At 36.7% G+C, this 15,639-nt stretch overlaps 2 protein-coding genes across 5 annotated transcripts in view; one reads left to right on the top strand and one right to left on the bottom strand.

Moving 5' to 3' along the window:
* The window catches only part of Thoc2 (THO complex 2), a 120,870-nt gene that overhangs the window by 76,889 nt on the left and 28,342 nt on the right, over positions 1-15,639 (bottom strand). For all 4 annotated transcript variants that reach the window (XM_028881613.2, XM_028881614.2, XM_028881612.2 and 1 more), the window contains exons 5-7: positions 11,714-11,784; positions 10,562-10,683; positions 9,957-10,090 (exon numbers count right to left, since the gene is read on the bottom strand). In XM_028881613.2, the coding sequence (XP_028737446.1) occupies positions 9,957-10,090; positions 10,562-10,683; positions 11,714-11,784 (327 nt within the window). The remainder of the gene's footprint in view (positions 1-9,956; positions 10,091-10,561; positions 10,684-11,713; positions 11,785-15,639) is intronic.
* On the top strand, positions 6,508-6,966 carry LOC114701516 (NADH dehydrogenase [ubiquinone] 1 alpha subcomplex assembly factor 8-like). The gene has a single exon (XM_037199300.1). It carries the CDS (start codon positions 6,522-6,524, stop codon positions 6,744-6,746), a length of 225 nt encoding a protein of 74 aa, XP_037055195.1. The 5' UTR covers positions 6,508-6,521; the 3' UTR covers positions 6,747-6,966.

A 15,639-nucleotide genomic window follows, 5' to 3' on the forward strand; every position in this document is an offset into this window, starting at 1 on the left:
CCAAGCTACGCCCCCATCCCCACATCCTTAAAATGTCCAGGAAATCTTAGACACCATGAGAAGACCAAACCTAAGAATAATAAGGGATAGAAGAAGGAGAAGAATACCAGCTCAAAGGCACAGAAAATATATTCAACATAATCACAGATGAAAACTTTCCCAACCTAATGAAGGAAATGCCTATGAAGATACAAGAAACTTATAATACACCAAATAGACTGGATCCAAAAAAGAAGTCCCCTTGTCACATCATAATCAAACCACTAAACATACAGAATAAAGAAAAAAATATTAAGAGCTGCAAAGGAAATATGCCAAGTAACATATAAAGGCATACCCATAATAATAACATTTGATTTCTCAATGGATACTCTAAAAGCCAGAAGGTCCTGGACAGATTATTACGCAGACACTAAGAGACCACAGATGCCAGCCCAGACTATTATATCCAGCAAAACTCTCAATCACCATAGATGGAGTAAGTAAAATATTCCATGATAAAACCAGATTTAAACAATACTTATCCACATATCCAGCCCTACAGACAGCACCGGAAGGAAAAAATCCAACCTAAGGAGTTAGATACACCCATGAAAATACAGGCAATAGATATCACACCAACAAATCCCAAAGCTCAGGCAGTTTTAAGAGAAAAGATTATAACTAGGAACTTTTACATTTTTAAAGTCAGTGAGATTTTCAAATAAATACCCTTCTGATACACTCCCAATACCATGGGGGGAAAGGGAGAAAAGGTAACCCCAAAAGCAGTAGGTAGCAAAAAATAATAAATACTAAAGACTAAAGCAGAAGTTAATCAAATGGGACTAAATAAACACAGAACCAACAAAACAAAAAAATGGTTCTTTGAAATGAGGAGGACCAATATCCTAGCCAAACAAATCAAAACAAGATAAGACCCACATCAGTAAAATAGAAATAAAAAGAGGGATTTTACAAAATAGTCCAATAAAATCCAGATGATCATTAGGGAATACTCTGATAACTTATATTTAAAAAACTGGAATATCTAAAAAAAAAAAAATAGAAAAATTCCTAAAAACGTAAGATTCATCAAAAACTAAATCAAGAAGATATAATTTAAATAGACCAATAATAAGCAATAAAACGGAAACAAAAAAACACCTCTCCAGAAAGAAAAGCCAACAACTGAATAGATTCACTCCAAAATTTTACCAATCATTTAAGAAAGTTCTAAAACCAGTACTCCTGAAACTGTTCCACAAACCAGAAAGGGAATAAAAGACACAAAAGTCATCCTACAAAGTCAACATTATCCTGATACCAGATCAGAACACAACAACAAAAGAAAAGAATAGATCAGCTTCCCTAAAAAAAAAAACACAGGTGCAAAATTTCTCCAAAAAGATATCTACGAACCAAATTCAAGAACTCATTAATAATATCACACATGGCCAGGCATGGTGATGTACAACATTAATCCCAGTACACAGGAGGCAGAGGCAGGGTGATTTCTGTGAGCCTAGTTACAGAGTGAGTTCCAAGGCCAACAGGGAGAGCTAAGGAGACTCTCTCAAAAGAAAAAGTAAAACTTCATTATAGAAGCACAAAAGCTCCCAACTAGAAAAATAATCCTTAACATTAAAAAGTAACACTGAAGATAACACAATACCTGATTATACTACACAATCACACTAACAAAAAATGTGTGCATACAAATGAACTAGATGATACAGAAATAAACTACAGCCATGTAATTTTTGACAAGGTAGCCAAAAACATATATTGAAAAAGTCTTTTCAACAAACAGTGCCAGGGAGACAGGATATCAACATGTAGAAACATGTAGACTCACATCTTTGTCCTCCACAAAAATAATTCCAATGGATCAAAATTCTAGAGGTATCACCATCCTAATCTTAAGTTCTACTACAGAGCAATAGTAATAAAAACAGCATGGTATTGGCACAAAACAGACACATTGATAAATGGAACTAAATTGAAGAATCAGACATAAATCCACACACCTAGGGACACTTGGTTTTTGACAAAGAAGCCAAAACTGTACAATGGAGAAAAGAAAGCATCTTCAACAAATGATGTTGGCCCAACTACATATTGGCATGTAGAAAATTGCAAATAGATCCCTACACAAAACTGAAGTCCAAGTGGTTCAAAGACCTCAACATAAATCAGTTACACTGCACCTGATAGAAGAGAAAGTAGGAAGTAGCCTTTAACACACTGGCACAGGAGACAACTTCCTGAACAGAACACCAGTAGTACAGACACTAAGATCTACAACTAATAAATAGGACCTCATGAAAATGAAAAGCTTCTGTAAGGCAAAGGACACTGTCAATATAACAAAACGGCAGCCTACAGAATGGTAAAAGATCTTCACCAACCCCACAACTGACAGAGGGCTGATCTCCAAAATACAGAAAGAACTCAAGAAACTACATATCAAAAAAACCAAATAATTTGATTTAAAAATGGGCTACAGACCTAAACAGAGAATTTTCAACAGAAGAATTTCAATGGCAGAGAAACACTTAAGGAATTGTTCATCATCCTTTTAGTCATCAGGGAAATGCAAATCAAAACAACTCTGAGATTCCATCTTACACCTGTCAGAATGGCTAAGATCAAAAACACAAATGGCAGCTTAAAATGGAGAGGATGTGGAGCAAGGGGAACACTCCTCTATTATTGGTAGGAGTGCAAATTTGTACAGCCACTATAGAAAAAAATCAATATGGTGGTTCCTCAGAATATTGGGAATCAATATACCTCCAGACCCAGTAATACCACTCTAGAGCATATATTCAAAGAATGTTCAATCATACCATAGGACATTTGCTCAACTATGTTCACAGCAGCTCTATTTGTAATAGCTAATACCTGGAAACAACATAGATGCCCCTCAACTGAAAAATGAATAAAGAAAATGAGGTACATTTACACAACAGAGTATTACTCAGCTTTTAAAAACAATGACATCAGGCAATTTGAAGACAAATGGGTGGAACTAGAAAAAAATCTTCCTGAGTGAGGTAACCCAGACCCAGAAAGACAAACATGGTATGTACTCACTCATAAGTGGATATTAACTGCATTGTAAAGAATAACCATGCTACAATCCACAGCCTCAGAGAGGCTAGATAACAAGGAGAGCCCAAGGAGACAATTGGATCTCTCTGGGAAGCAGAAATAGAGGAGATCTCCTAGGTGAAGAGCGGGTGGGCATGGGAACTTGAGGGACTGGGTTGTAGAGTATGGAGGGGAGAGAAGAGTGTTCAGAGAGATGACTGGAAATGGGGGGCTTTTCAGGGTCAGATAGAAGCCTGATGAAAGGGAAACTCCCAGGAGTCTACAATTGAGGGCCCCAGCTAAGACTCCTGGCAGGAGTGGACACATAGCCTGAACTGGCTATCCCATGATAGAATTGGTGACTACCCCAATTGTTATTGGAGAGCATTCATCCAGTGACTAATGGAGACAGATTCAGACTGAAGGCCAAACATTGGGCCAAGCTCAGGGAGTCCTATTGAGAAGGAGGGCTTATAGGAGCCAGGGGGGTTAGGGACATTGCAGAAAAACTCACAGAAACAACTAGCCTAGCTCATGAGAACTCACTGAGTTTGAATCAACAACCAGGAAGCCTGCATGGGACCCACCTAGGCCCTCTGCATATGTGACAGCTGTGTAGTTTGATCTATTTGTGCAACTCCTGGTAATGGGAGCAGGGGCTGTCCCTAGTGATTTGGCTGGCTCTTGGGAAGCTATTCCTCATGCTGAATTGCCTTGCCCAGCCTGAATACAGGGGAAGGTGCTCGGTCTTATGGCAATTTGATATGTCATGCTTTGCTGATTCCCATGGGAAGTCTGCCCCTTTCTGAGCAGACATAGAGGAAGGGTGGATGAGGGAGGGGGCAGAAAGAAGGGGGTGGGGTATGAGGGGAAGATGGAGGAGAGGCTGCTAGGGTCAGGATGTAAAATAAATACATTAAATTTAAAAAAAGAGAGAGGGAGGAAAAAAGGACTTTCTGAAAATAATTCTAATGGCATAAGAAATAATCCCTAGAATTGACAGGTAGAATTATATGAAATTTAAAAGATCCTGCACAGTAAATTAAATGAACACCATAGTGAAAAGACAATCTATAGAATGAAAGAAAAAACTTTGCCAACTTATCAGATGAGAGACTAGTAAGTAGAATATATTAATTAGAACTACAACAATTACAAAAAACTCCATCACCTAAAAAAAAGATCACCCCATCAGCAAACAGGGTAATGAACAGTTTTCAATAAAAAAAATACAAATGGTAAATACTTGAAAAAGTATTCAATCTCCTTAGTCACCCATAAAATTCAATGAAAACTGCTTTGAAAGTCCATTTTGCCCTGTCAGAATGTCTCTCATCAAGAAAACAATCAACAACAAAACATTGGTGAGGATATAGGAAACCTTTATTCATTGCTGGTGGAAAGGTAAACTGGTTCAGCTACCATGGAAGACAGTCCTCAAAAGAACAAAAAGTAGAACTACTACAATACAGCAATACCACACCTAGGTAGATAAGCAAAAGACACTAAATTCAATATATTACAAACATACATGCACATTCATGGTTATAGCTGTACTATTCACGGCAGGTAAGAAATGAAATCATATGCAGATGAATAGATTTTAAAAAGTGTAGTAGGCATACACAAGAGATTCTACCAGTCATAAAGAAAAAATAAAAGATGACATCTGCAAGAAAAATGAATGGAAAAGATTATCATTATATTAAATGAAGTCAGATTCAGAAAGACAAATTAAACAACGTTTCTTTTATATGAGGAGTCTAGATTTAAATGGTTATCCCTCTCTTTACCCCACTTCTCTGTAGGATTAAAGTAGAAAGGGGACATAAGAAGAGTGGAAGAGATTTTGAGAGATGAGTAATGGAATTCCTATGTCATGAAGCCAAACAGAAGGACTACTGAGGCTCGGCAAGAGGTGTCTGAAGGGATAGCAGGCAATGGGAGAGGGGGATGAATAAGAACAGAATATAATGAGAGGCAGGGGACAGAGAGAATATCCTAATGAAACTCGCTTTATATGCTAACTTAGAATGTTTTTAAATTTTAAATGAAGCTCCTCAGTTCTAATTATGGTGGGTGGTTACAAAGTTTAGAGACTTAGCCAAAAAGATCCAGACAACTAAATCTAAAATGAAGAAGAATCACTTCCATTCTCCAATGCTAAGTTCAAGTAAACTTGCTTGTGAGTTCTTTTTGCCAGAATTTTTTATATAGTCCAAGAATCAATAAACATGGCCTGCCAGTCAAATCCACTCGACTGCTGGTTGTTGTAAATAAGGTTTTAATCAGAGTCTCATTTATTTATGTGCTGTCTATGGCTGCTTTCACCATACAATGGCAGAGTTGAGTAGTTTCAACAGAAACTACATGGCCAATTTCAAAAAGTATTTACTCTGAGCCTTTACAGAAAAACAGTTAGCTAAACTGGGCAGGATAGAGCACACCTATTAATTCCAAAAGTAAGAAAGTTGAAGCAAGAGAATCAAGAGAACTAGGCCAGTGCAAGACCCTATGTGAAAAACAAAAGAAAACAGAAAAGAAAGTGGAAGAAAAAAATGTTTGCTGAACAATGACTTAGATGAAAGGAAAAAATACTTTGCAATTATTTTTATTATGTATATTTAAGGTATTGAAAAATAATGTTTTGTTTTTTTAAGGGTATCTAAGTATATAGTAATAGTTTAGCTGTATTTTTCCTGATTTATAAAATATACATTGTTATCTGCCCCCTTGATATAAAATTCACTTGAAGGATCTATACATTAGTAACCTACTAATAATTTTTCAACCCTATAAAATAAGTTGTTCAGATTTCCTGTCAGACTTTAGATAGTAATCACTACTACTAATACTAGCAGTTCTGCTTCTGTGCTTACAGCACAGGCTAAAGAGTTCGATGTACTTTCATTTGCCAGAATCTTAAAGGGTAATAAATGAGAATTCCTCTGCATCAGAAAAAGTATCCTGAACACAACCGTACCCAACATACATACCTTCCAAATGAGGTATTGGTGTCTCACAATGGCTAATGAAGACCAGATCTGAGATAGTTTTGTATGAAGTATTTATTACCTATCTAGATTGTTCATTAAGAGAAGCCAGTGGAAATGAACATGGAAAAAAACCTATCCAAAGATGTCATTAAAAAACAGGATGCTATGCAGGTGAAGTTGTTTTGGTCAGATGAGACAAGACCTAACTAAATTAAATGGAGTTTGCCCTGAAAGTGAATACAATTAATTTGAACACTGAAAGAATATTCAATTAAATTAAATCCTTAACCTCAATTTCTACATCAATGAAAAGTTCCTTTCTCAAACAACTGGAGTGGACAAAAGATCATCAAACCATAAAAAACCAGAGTCAGGGAGCTAAGCTTCCTAAATTTCTCCACGTCAAAAAGAGAAGCGGGTGGCGTCCACAGGGGCCTGGAGGAACCGCTCATGTCGGCCAATGGAGCCTTATGGGGGCGCGCGCGGAGCCGTCTCCGAGCCTTCCCGGAGCACCTGGCGGCCTGCGGGGCTGAGGCTTCGGCGTACGGCAGGTGCGTGCAGGCCTCCACAGCCCCCGGAGGCAGCCTGAGGAAGGACCTTTGTGTGCGCGAGTTCGAGGCCCTGAGGAGCTGCTTCGCCGCCGCGGCCAAGAAGACCCTGATGGGAAGCACCTAACTAAGAAGGTCTGTGGGCACAGGTGCCTTGTCCTGATGGCACACAGTGAAGAGCTCTGGGAACTGAAAGAAGGTCTGGGCGGTGAAATTCCTGGTGTTTTTGTTTGTTCTCAGCTTGAACCTTGGGCAGCACAGGGTTTGTTTACCAGCAGTGTGTATGTGTGAGGATCTGGATTCCATCAAGATGTAACAGAAACAGCAATGAAGGTTATTTAATCCGACAAAAAAAAAAGAGAAGCTAAAAATCACTATAAACACAAGAAATGGGGGGGGGGTATTAATTAACTTTCCACTCATTTATTTAGTGCCTACCAAACCCGAAGAATTGGGTACTAAACAAACCAAACAAAAAACATTGTCCTCATGAAGTGTACATTCAACTGATGGTAGAGTCATAAGCTCAGTGTCTAAGTTTGTTCCAAGACTGCCTTAAGGATGCCAAAATCAACAGATGCTACAGTCCCATATAAAATGGAACAAGATATGCCTATAATCGATATACATGCTCTTACTTTAAATCACATAAAGATTGTATATAGTAACTAATAGAACATAAATACTTCAACAGATTCTCCCATGAATATTTTAAACCCTATGGAAACACAGGATCAACTATACTTGATATAGTGGTAAGTGCTGAGAAGAAAACCCAAGAAAATAAGGAGTGCTAAATGGTGGTGGCCAGGGAAGACTTGAGAAGATGGTATCTGAGTACATCTGGTCTAACATCTTTACAAGATGCCAGATGGATTAGAATGAATACAGACCAAGAAATCAAATTGTTTATACTTATGAACTATCCATGTGGACCATGAGCCTGAAGTGGAGATATCACATTGTTCTACAGAGATAATAACCTCTTTTCTATGAGAGCAAAGTTGAAGAAAAGAAAGGAGCAAACATTTTCTAGTTACATAAAAGCATACCTTCAAGAAAATCCATCTTAGGAACGTTCCCAAAATAACAAAGACATAAAAAAGACAAAAACCTAGAAGGAAAAAAAAAACAAGAAAAAGAGACGTGCACATAAAAGGAGATAAAGTGTGAAAGCAAATATTGGAAGGGTTTCCATAACACAAGATCTTAAGAGGGAGGGAACATTATCTTAAGTAAGGACATGACACAGTACAAGGAAGAGAAAAAAGTACAGTATGGCAGTACTGACAAGCTTCCCAAGTTAGATAAATGGGGGGGGCGGGGAACTCTGCAGGAAAAATTCAGCCTACTCTAGAAAGAAAAGAAACCTGTACTAGAGGAGTTTTAGAAACAGGTCACTACACAGTCAAAGCCACAGAAGACAGCAAGAGTCCTTCAGGGCTAGAGGCTCACTCATCTGATGTTCAATCACCATAGGACAGAAGTAGAAAAAAACTAGATCATCTACCAGAACCTGCCTTCAAAGAAAAAGGTAAATTTAAACTGAATGTAGCCTTAGCTTATACACTTGGAGTCACCAAAAGCCAAGCCAAAGAATAAAGACGACTGAAATAAATACAGCTTTACTTAAATGTCTACAGAAAGCACTAGAAGAAGGGAATAAGGCCTCAGCCAAATTGTGTTCTTACTCAGATATAAATTCCAAAAACAAACAGATAAAAAACAAGCTGAAGGTAAGCGGCAGCTAAGTTATAACCAATGAGGCAGGAAAGAATATTCCTCCTGGAGACCGCAAAACATGATTTTGCACAATTTTCAAAATATTCACTAGATAGAATACTACCTAACAAATAATATGAAGAATTCTTGCCAAACTTAGAAAGCCAAGATTACCCTATTTGTTCCTCCTGTCTATAAACATCAGCGACTTTCTTCAAATGCCCAGGATAAGAGTGATGTGACAAAATGCTATTTACAACTAAGAAGAACATTTTTCTGTATATTCTTGCAACATCCTGCTACTTTCAGAAATAAAGATAAAATGTGTTTCAAAGTCCCGCATAAATTTCTTATTTATTTTCTACCCTCTATAAAAATGTCTGAGAAATAGTTAAAATTAACAGACAGAAGTGTTAGAAAGAACATGAGAACTAATATATACACAGGTAACAATGACAAAAATATTTTTCATAAAGATCATGATAAATTTCATAAATGCCGATAAAATACTAAAAATTAAAGTTACATAATTCCAGGTTTGGGGGTTCTTTTCTTTTGTTTCTTGAGAAAGGATCTCCTGTTGTCTGGGCTTGCCTCAAACTCACTATAGAGCTGAGGATGATTCATTTTGTTTTAATAGATATCTTCTAAAAGTTAAAAATCATATTTATAACTGCTACTGGATTTTCTGAGAGCTTGGTAGACATGCTAGACAAAAAAGCACTCGACCCTAAAATCTTGGACATCATCTTTCAGCATAGCTGCAACCCAGAGACTATCTAAATAATTATTACTGTTTAAGAATAAAATCTCTATTTCATTCATTATTAATTTATGTAATTCCAGAACACAGAATTAGAGTACAGTCCAGTGGGAAGCCACTTCTTAGCATGCATCAGGCCCTGGGTTCAACCTCCACCACCTACAAAAAATATTCCTGAGCTCTGAAATATTTGGTTTCTTTGAGATATGCATTCCACTGGCTCTGCCTCTGGAGTGCTAGCCTAACTTTTAGTTTGGGGGACAGAGGATCTTAGCATTCAGTCCAGGCTGGCCTGGCACACTTGATCCCCCTGCCTCAGTGTCACAAGCACTGAGATTCCAAGTATGCAATATCACATCCCATGCTGCCCCTTTTTAAATGTCTTTTAGATACTCTGATAAAATGATAAGTTTGCATAAAGAATTCCTGCTCAACATTAAATTATTAACAGTTGTGTGCATAGAAACTACTTGTACATCTACTTTTTTCTCAGACAGGGTCTTCTTATTAGGGTTGAATAGTAGTCACTATGTAGCTTAGACTAGCCTCTAATTCATTGTAATTCTCTCACATCAACCACCCAAAGTGCTGGAATTATAGACAGTCACCAACATTCAACAGCCAGCACAGTTGTTTTTAACTGTAAGCTTAACTATTTTGTTTTTACAGAACACCATTTTTTTTTCCACTTGAAAACAACTAACAAGTTATGACTACTGAAACCAAGATATTTGGCAGGCCATTTTCTCAAAAATGAACTGAGTTTGTCCCTTTGAGGAAAACAACAGAGTATTAATTAAAAATAAAGCTTATCTTAATAATACATAGTATACAGACACATGTATGGCTTACCTATTAAAGACTTGATATTTTCTAATATTAAATCGCTAGTAATATTTCCAGATAAATCTTGCCCCAATTCAGCAATCAGCTTGGCATAACCTTCATTCTCTTCTCTTAATAAATTGAATTTTTGCTGCTTATAACTGAAATCAGAAATATCATGAAAAGGATAAGGTTATTTCAATTATCAAGCTTACACAATGTAGTGTACTCTCCCTGAATATCACTAACTTAGAATAATCATGAGACTGGGTATTTCAGTTTAACTTTTTTATGTATCTTTTAATATAAAAAGCAGTATTGGTTAATAAGGGAACACACCAACATCTCTGCTCTCTGAGGACACCTCAGCATATGCACATACATACAAACACATCCTTTAAAGTAAGTCTTCTTAAGAAGACTTGACTGTTATCTCAGACTCAAATATGGACAAAGTTAACACAGGAATGGCTCACTGAAAACTCAGTAATTTAAGTGTTTTAGAAGGAAAAAATACTAACCACAAACACAAACATAAATGGCCTTCAAAGGGCCTTTAGAAACTGCTACTATTCAAAATGAGAAATAAATATTCAGCTACTTGATCCATAACATACGCCACATATACTTACAAGAGTTTTGTCTTGATTTTAACTGATTTTTGATTGAACTGCTGTGACTGCTTGATTAGCCCTAATGACTCCAAAGTTTCTGGGTCCAAACGTTCCTTCAGAACTGTGTCTGAAACTAAATACTGTATTAAAAAATATTAAAGACAATTTATACTTTAGCATTCCAACTATGTACCCACAATCTTAAATATATTCAAAATACTCTTTCCAATGTAAGAATACAAAACTATATTATCTCTTTATAAAGCCTAGAATTACAACAAAATAATTCTTCAAATACTGAAATATAAAACACATATCTCTTTCAAAAATTACTTTAAAACTACCTTTTTGCTGTACATAGCTCATACAGTAAGAACTACAGATTAAATTTTCATTACATTGAGCCTGTCTTAACTCAATTTTCACCTAATATAGTACTTCAGCATTCTATTTTTTTCTACAGCAAGTAGCCAAACTATAATATAACAAAGACAAGAACATTCTTCTAAGTCCCAGTCATGGCATTTTTCCTTGGTTCTAATTTTATGAACATAAAATGGCTCACTAGACAATTATAACTTCTATTGGGGGGAAGGTGGTGGTGTTCTCAGTTTAAAGACAGTATCTCATGTATCCCAGGCTGTCTTTGAACTCACTATGTAGCTGAGGATGATCTTGAACTTCTGCTCCTCCTGCCTCCACGTCCCAAGTGCTGAGACTTCAAGCATGTGTCCCCATGCCCAGTTTATAGGGTACCAGGGACAGAACCGAGGGTTTCATGCATGCTGGGCAAGCACTTTATCAACTAAGCCACATCCACAGCCCAACTTGTATTTTTTTTTATAATTACTTCCATCTTTTTGTCCCTGCCTAATAAAGAGTTTATGAAAAATTCAGTTTAAGAACTACTTGCTATACAGTTGCTTACCTTTTTCTATATTAGGAACTCACTAAGTCAAATATCATGAGGGTTTTTATATGTATAGATTAAGTAATTTAGAAATACGATTATTTCATAGCAATTTCACAAAACATCCATTTCAAAATCTAAATCTCACCTTACCATGAAGTCGACTGAATGTCAGTATCTTCCTCCATTTAACATGATTAACTGTGATTATATTTATTCAATGCAAAATTTAGAAGGGGAAAGTGTATTTAAAAACTTACCAAACATGCTAATACCAATTGTGTAAAATAGTCTCTCTTGCTTTTTTCTTCTAAACAATTTGTCTCAATATCTATAATAACAGAAGAAAAGAGATACAAGTTGCATTTTTCTATACTCTCTACTACTAAAAGATTCATCTTCTTTAAAACATATTTAAAAATGCCTCTTTCCAGGCCAGGCATGGTAGTACACACCTATAATTTCAGCACCAAGAGCCAGAGCCATGAGGATAACAAGTTCAAGGCCAGCCTGGACTAAAGGCCAGTCTGGACTACACTATAAGCTCCAGGTCAGCCCAGACTATACAAAAAGACCTTGTCTCAAAAATAAATATAATTAATTAAAAATAAAATACCTCTTTCTGAATCTGGAAAAATTATAAACTATAGTAATATGTCTTTCATACATATATAAACACTTTAATTTCTCTTAATACTGATGACTGACCCTGTCACCTATAACATATATCCATAAAATCGTAAGTTTGTATCACAGGAACACTGAAAACAAAATTTCAAAAATAAAGATAAAATTCAAAAAAGAAAAACTTCTAACAAGGTTTAAATGACCACTTGTCAGAGGTGCTAAGATAGAGACTCATTCCTTAATGGCCAAGTTGAACTGGGTAACAACAAAAAATATCTTCTAATTAAGCTGGGTTTGCTGGTACACAGCAAACAGTAATCAGAAGGCTGAAGCAGAAGGATAGTGAGTTCAAGACCAGCCTGGACTAAATAGTAAGATGCTGTGTTGTAACAACAGCAAAAAAAGAAAAAAAAAAAGAAAGAAAGAAAGAAGAGGAAAAAAAAGAAAAGAAAGAAAATGCCTATTTTGTTGTTTGATTGGTTTGGTCGCAACCCCCTTTTTGAGTGAGTACATATATGCAGTGTGCATACTTATTAACATTGGTATGGGAGTTGGGGATTTAGCTCCGTTGTAAAGCACAAGGCCCTGGGTTCGGTCCTCAGCTCCAGAAATAAAAAAAAAAAAAAAACATTGGTGTGTATGGAGGCCAGAGGATGGTGTGTTAGGTGTCTTCCTCAAATGCGCCACACTTTACTGAGACAAGGTTTCTCACTGAACCCAGAGTTTGAAATTTGGCTCGTCTAACTAGCCAGCTTGCCCAAGAGATCCCATCTCAGCCTCCCATGAACTGGGATTACAGGCAAACCACCATAGTGCTCCCTTCCCCTTTTTTAAAGACAAGGCCCTCACTAAATAATACCAGGTGGCCTTAAACTCAAAGATCCACCTGCCTCTACCTCCCTAGTGCTGGGACTAGATGCTTATTTATACCACCACACCTGGCCTTACTCTGCTTTGTTGTGGGTATTAAGGATCCAAGCTCTGATCCTCATACTTGTAACAAGTGTTTTATCCACAAAGCCATCTTCTCAGCCTTGGTTTGTTTTTTTGTTTGTTTTTGTTTTTGTTTTCGTTTTTTACGAAAATGTCTCATGTAGCACAGACCTGCCTTCAATGAAATTCAGGCTGACCTTCAAGTCAGCAAAATTCTCTTTTTTCTCTTTCCCCAGTGCCAGGACAAAAATATTTCCTAACCCTAAAAATTCACTTACCAATAAAGTTGAGAAGTCTAATATCAAGTCTATGAAAAGTCAGTATTAAAAGGTATATTTAAAATACTATTTTGAACAATTCTAGTCACTAAATAAAAATGTACTCAATATTTGCATTTTCTTCCTATGAAATATTTTTTAAAAAGAGAGACTTCCTTCAGTTTTAGTGAATTGTTCAGAAAACTTATCCAAGTTTATATCTGAGGTGTGAAGAAATAAAACAATTAATACAAAATGCCATACATCAAAAATTTCAAATGGGATTAGCAGGATTAGACAAAGGCTGATTTCAGAATTGTTGCTTTAACTGATTAAATTATTTTACTTTCTGAGACAGGGACTCTAGCAGCTGAGGCTGACCCCAAACTCACTAGATAGTCAAGATGACCTTTAATTTCTGATCCTCTTGTTTCTACCTCCCAAGTGCTTAGAATTACAAGCTAATGTATTTTTAAAGTCAACTGGTAATTTAGAAAGTACAATAAAAGGCATCAGTCTTAGTGAAATAATAACCGTTGGCCTCTACGTGGCTCTTCCAAAATAACAGACACCTTATATTTTTGCTTCAGTTTACTTTCTATTGTCAACACCAAGAATCAAAAGAGAAGGAGATTTATCATCACTCACAACATTTATCATCAAAGATTTTCCTGGCCTTTCACTCTTCCTTCTTGGACAATTGCCATTTGCCCATATCCTAGCCACTGTAGCACAAAGTTAGCACAAATATATTAAGAAAATTTTAGGGGGCATGAGTGTGGCTTAGTGATAGGAGAACTTGCCTAGCATCTGTGAGGTCCTGGGTTCTATCCCCGAAACCACAAAGGAAAAAATAACATAAGGAAAACTTAGGGTATGATTTATGCAATTTAACTTATAGCATAATCTCAACTTTTTTTTTTCTGAGACAAGGTTTCAGTATGCAGCTCTGGCAATTCTGGAACTCGCTCTGTAGACTAGGCTGACCTCAAGCTCAGAGAGACCCACCTACCTCTGCCTCCAGAGTGCTGGGACAAGAAGTATGTGCCCTCAAGCCCAGCTAATCTCAATTTTTAATGGTGTTTTCTCCAAGACGTAATTGATATGTGTCTCATTAATTTTTTCCCAGGGTTCCCAGTTGTCACAGAGCTCTAAAGTTGTTAAGATACACTGCTAAGGTCTTTAATATCAGGCATACAGTGTCCAAATCCTCTTAGCTACGTGAACTGATTAAGGTACTCTTCTCTCAGCTTTTGACGATGATAGTAACACTGAATAGGACCTCAGTAAATCTGTTAGTTATCCTGTCTCAACACTCAGTTATCTTAATCATACTTTCTCTATTTTATTATTTTTGTTCTAACTCAAAACACTATTCAAATAAGTTCATTTATCATACCTCACTCCTGTATCCTAAATTAGCACTTGGTAAGTTCTTTTTCTAAAAAGCCTTCAGCATCCTCCAGCTCCTGCCTTTTGTATCACCAACCAACTGGCCCACCTCCAAGGTCTCATCAGGGTATCATGTTACTTCAGAGTGAGTCTCTCAAGTTACTACAGCTCTCAGGCTCCCTCCCCCTCATGTGATTAGTCTTTTGAAAAGTTCTCTTAACCTGGAAAGTATAAGAATATTCTGTCTGATTACACTTAACACATTAAAAAGACAACATGATATAGTAAAAACATCATGGGCTTTGTAGCCAAAGGGACCCAAGATTAAATGCTGCCTTACTAGCTGCATTGCCTTGAGAAAATGACCACCTCACTAAACCTTATTTTCCCAATCTGCATACCTTTCATACAGAAGTTGTTATAAAGACTAAGATTAAAATGAAAAGCTTTAACACGGTGTCTAAAACATGAATGGTGTTCCAAAATTAGCAACTATACTGCAATTAATGTCATTAGTATCATCATCATTATTAGACATAACCCTCATGAAGATGAATTTATTAATTTTATGTGTGTGTGTTTTGCCTGCATGGATATATATGGACTACATTCAAGTTTGGTACCTACAGAGGTAAGTAAGATTCTGTACAACTGGAGCTAAGGATAGAGAACTGCCATATGGGTGCTAGGAACTGAACCTGTGTGCTCTTGACCACTGAGCCATCTTTCCAGCTGGCTAGATCATATTCGTAATCCTAATTCCCCTTCTTGTTCTGGAGTCACCCTTGTACCCATTTTTTTCTTCTGCCAAGATGTGTAAGGGGACAGGTGAAGAATAGTTTCATCTGAGTATGGTATTCTAATCTTGACTATAAAAATGGACTGGCTAGTATGGGAGAAATTTCCTCCAAAGTAACCAAATATCATTATCATGAATCTATATTAACAGTAAAAGGCAATGACCTGTAGAAATAATT

This window comes from Peromyscus leucopus, chromosome X, assembly GCF_004664715.2.
Source record: "Peromyscus leucopus breed LL Stock chromosome X, UCI_PerLeu_2.1, whole genome shotgun sequence".
NCBI classification, from domain to species: domain Eukaryota; kingdom Metazoa; phylum Chordata; class Mammalia; order Rodentia; family Cricetidae; genus Peromyscus; species Peromyscus leucopus.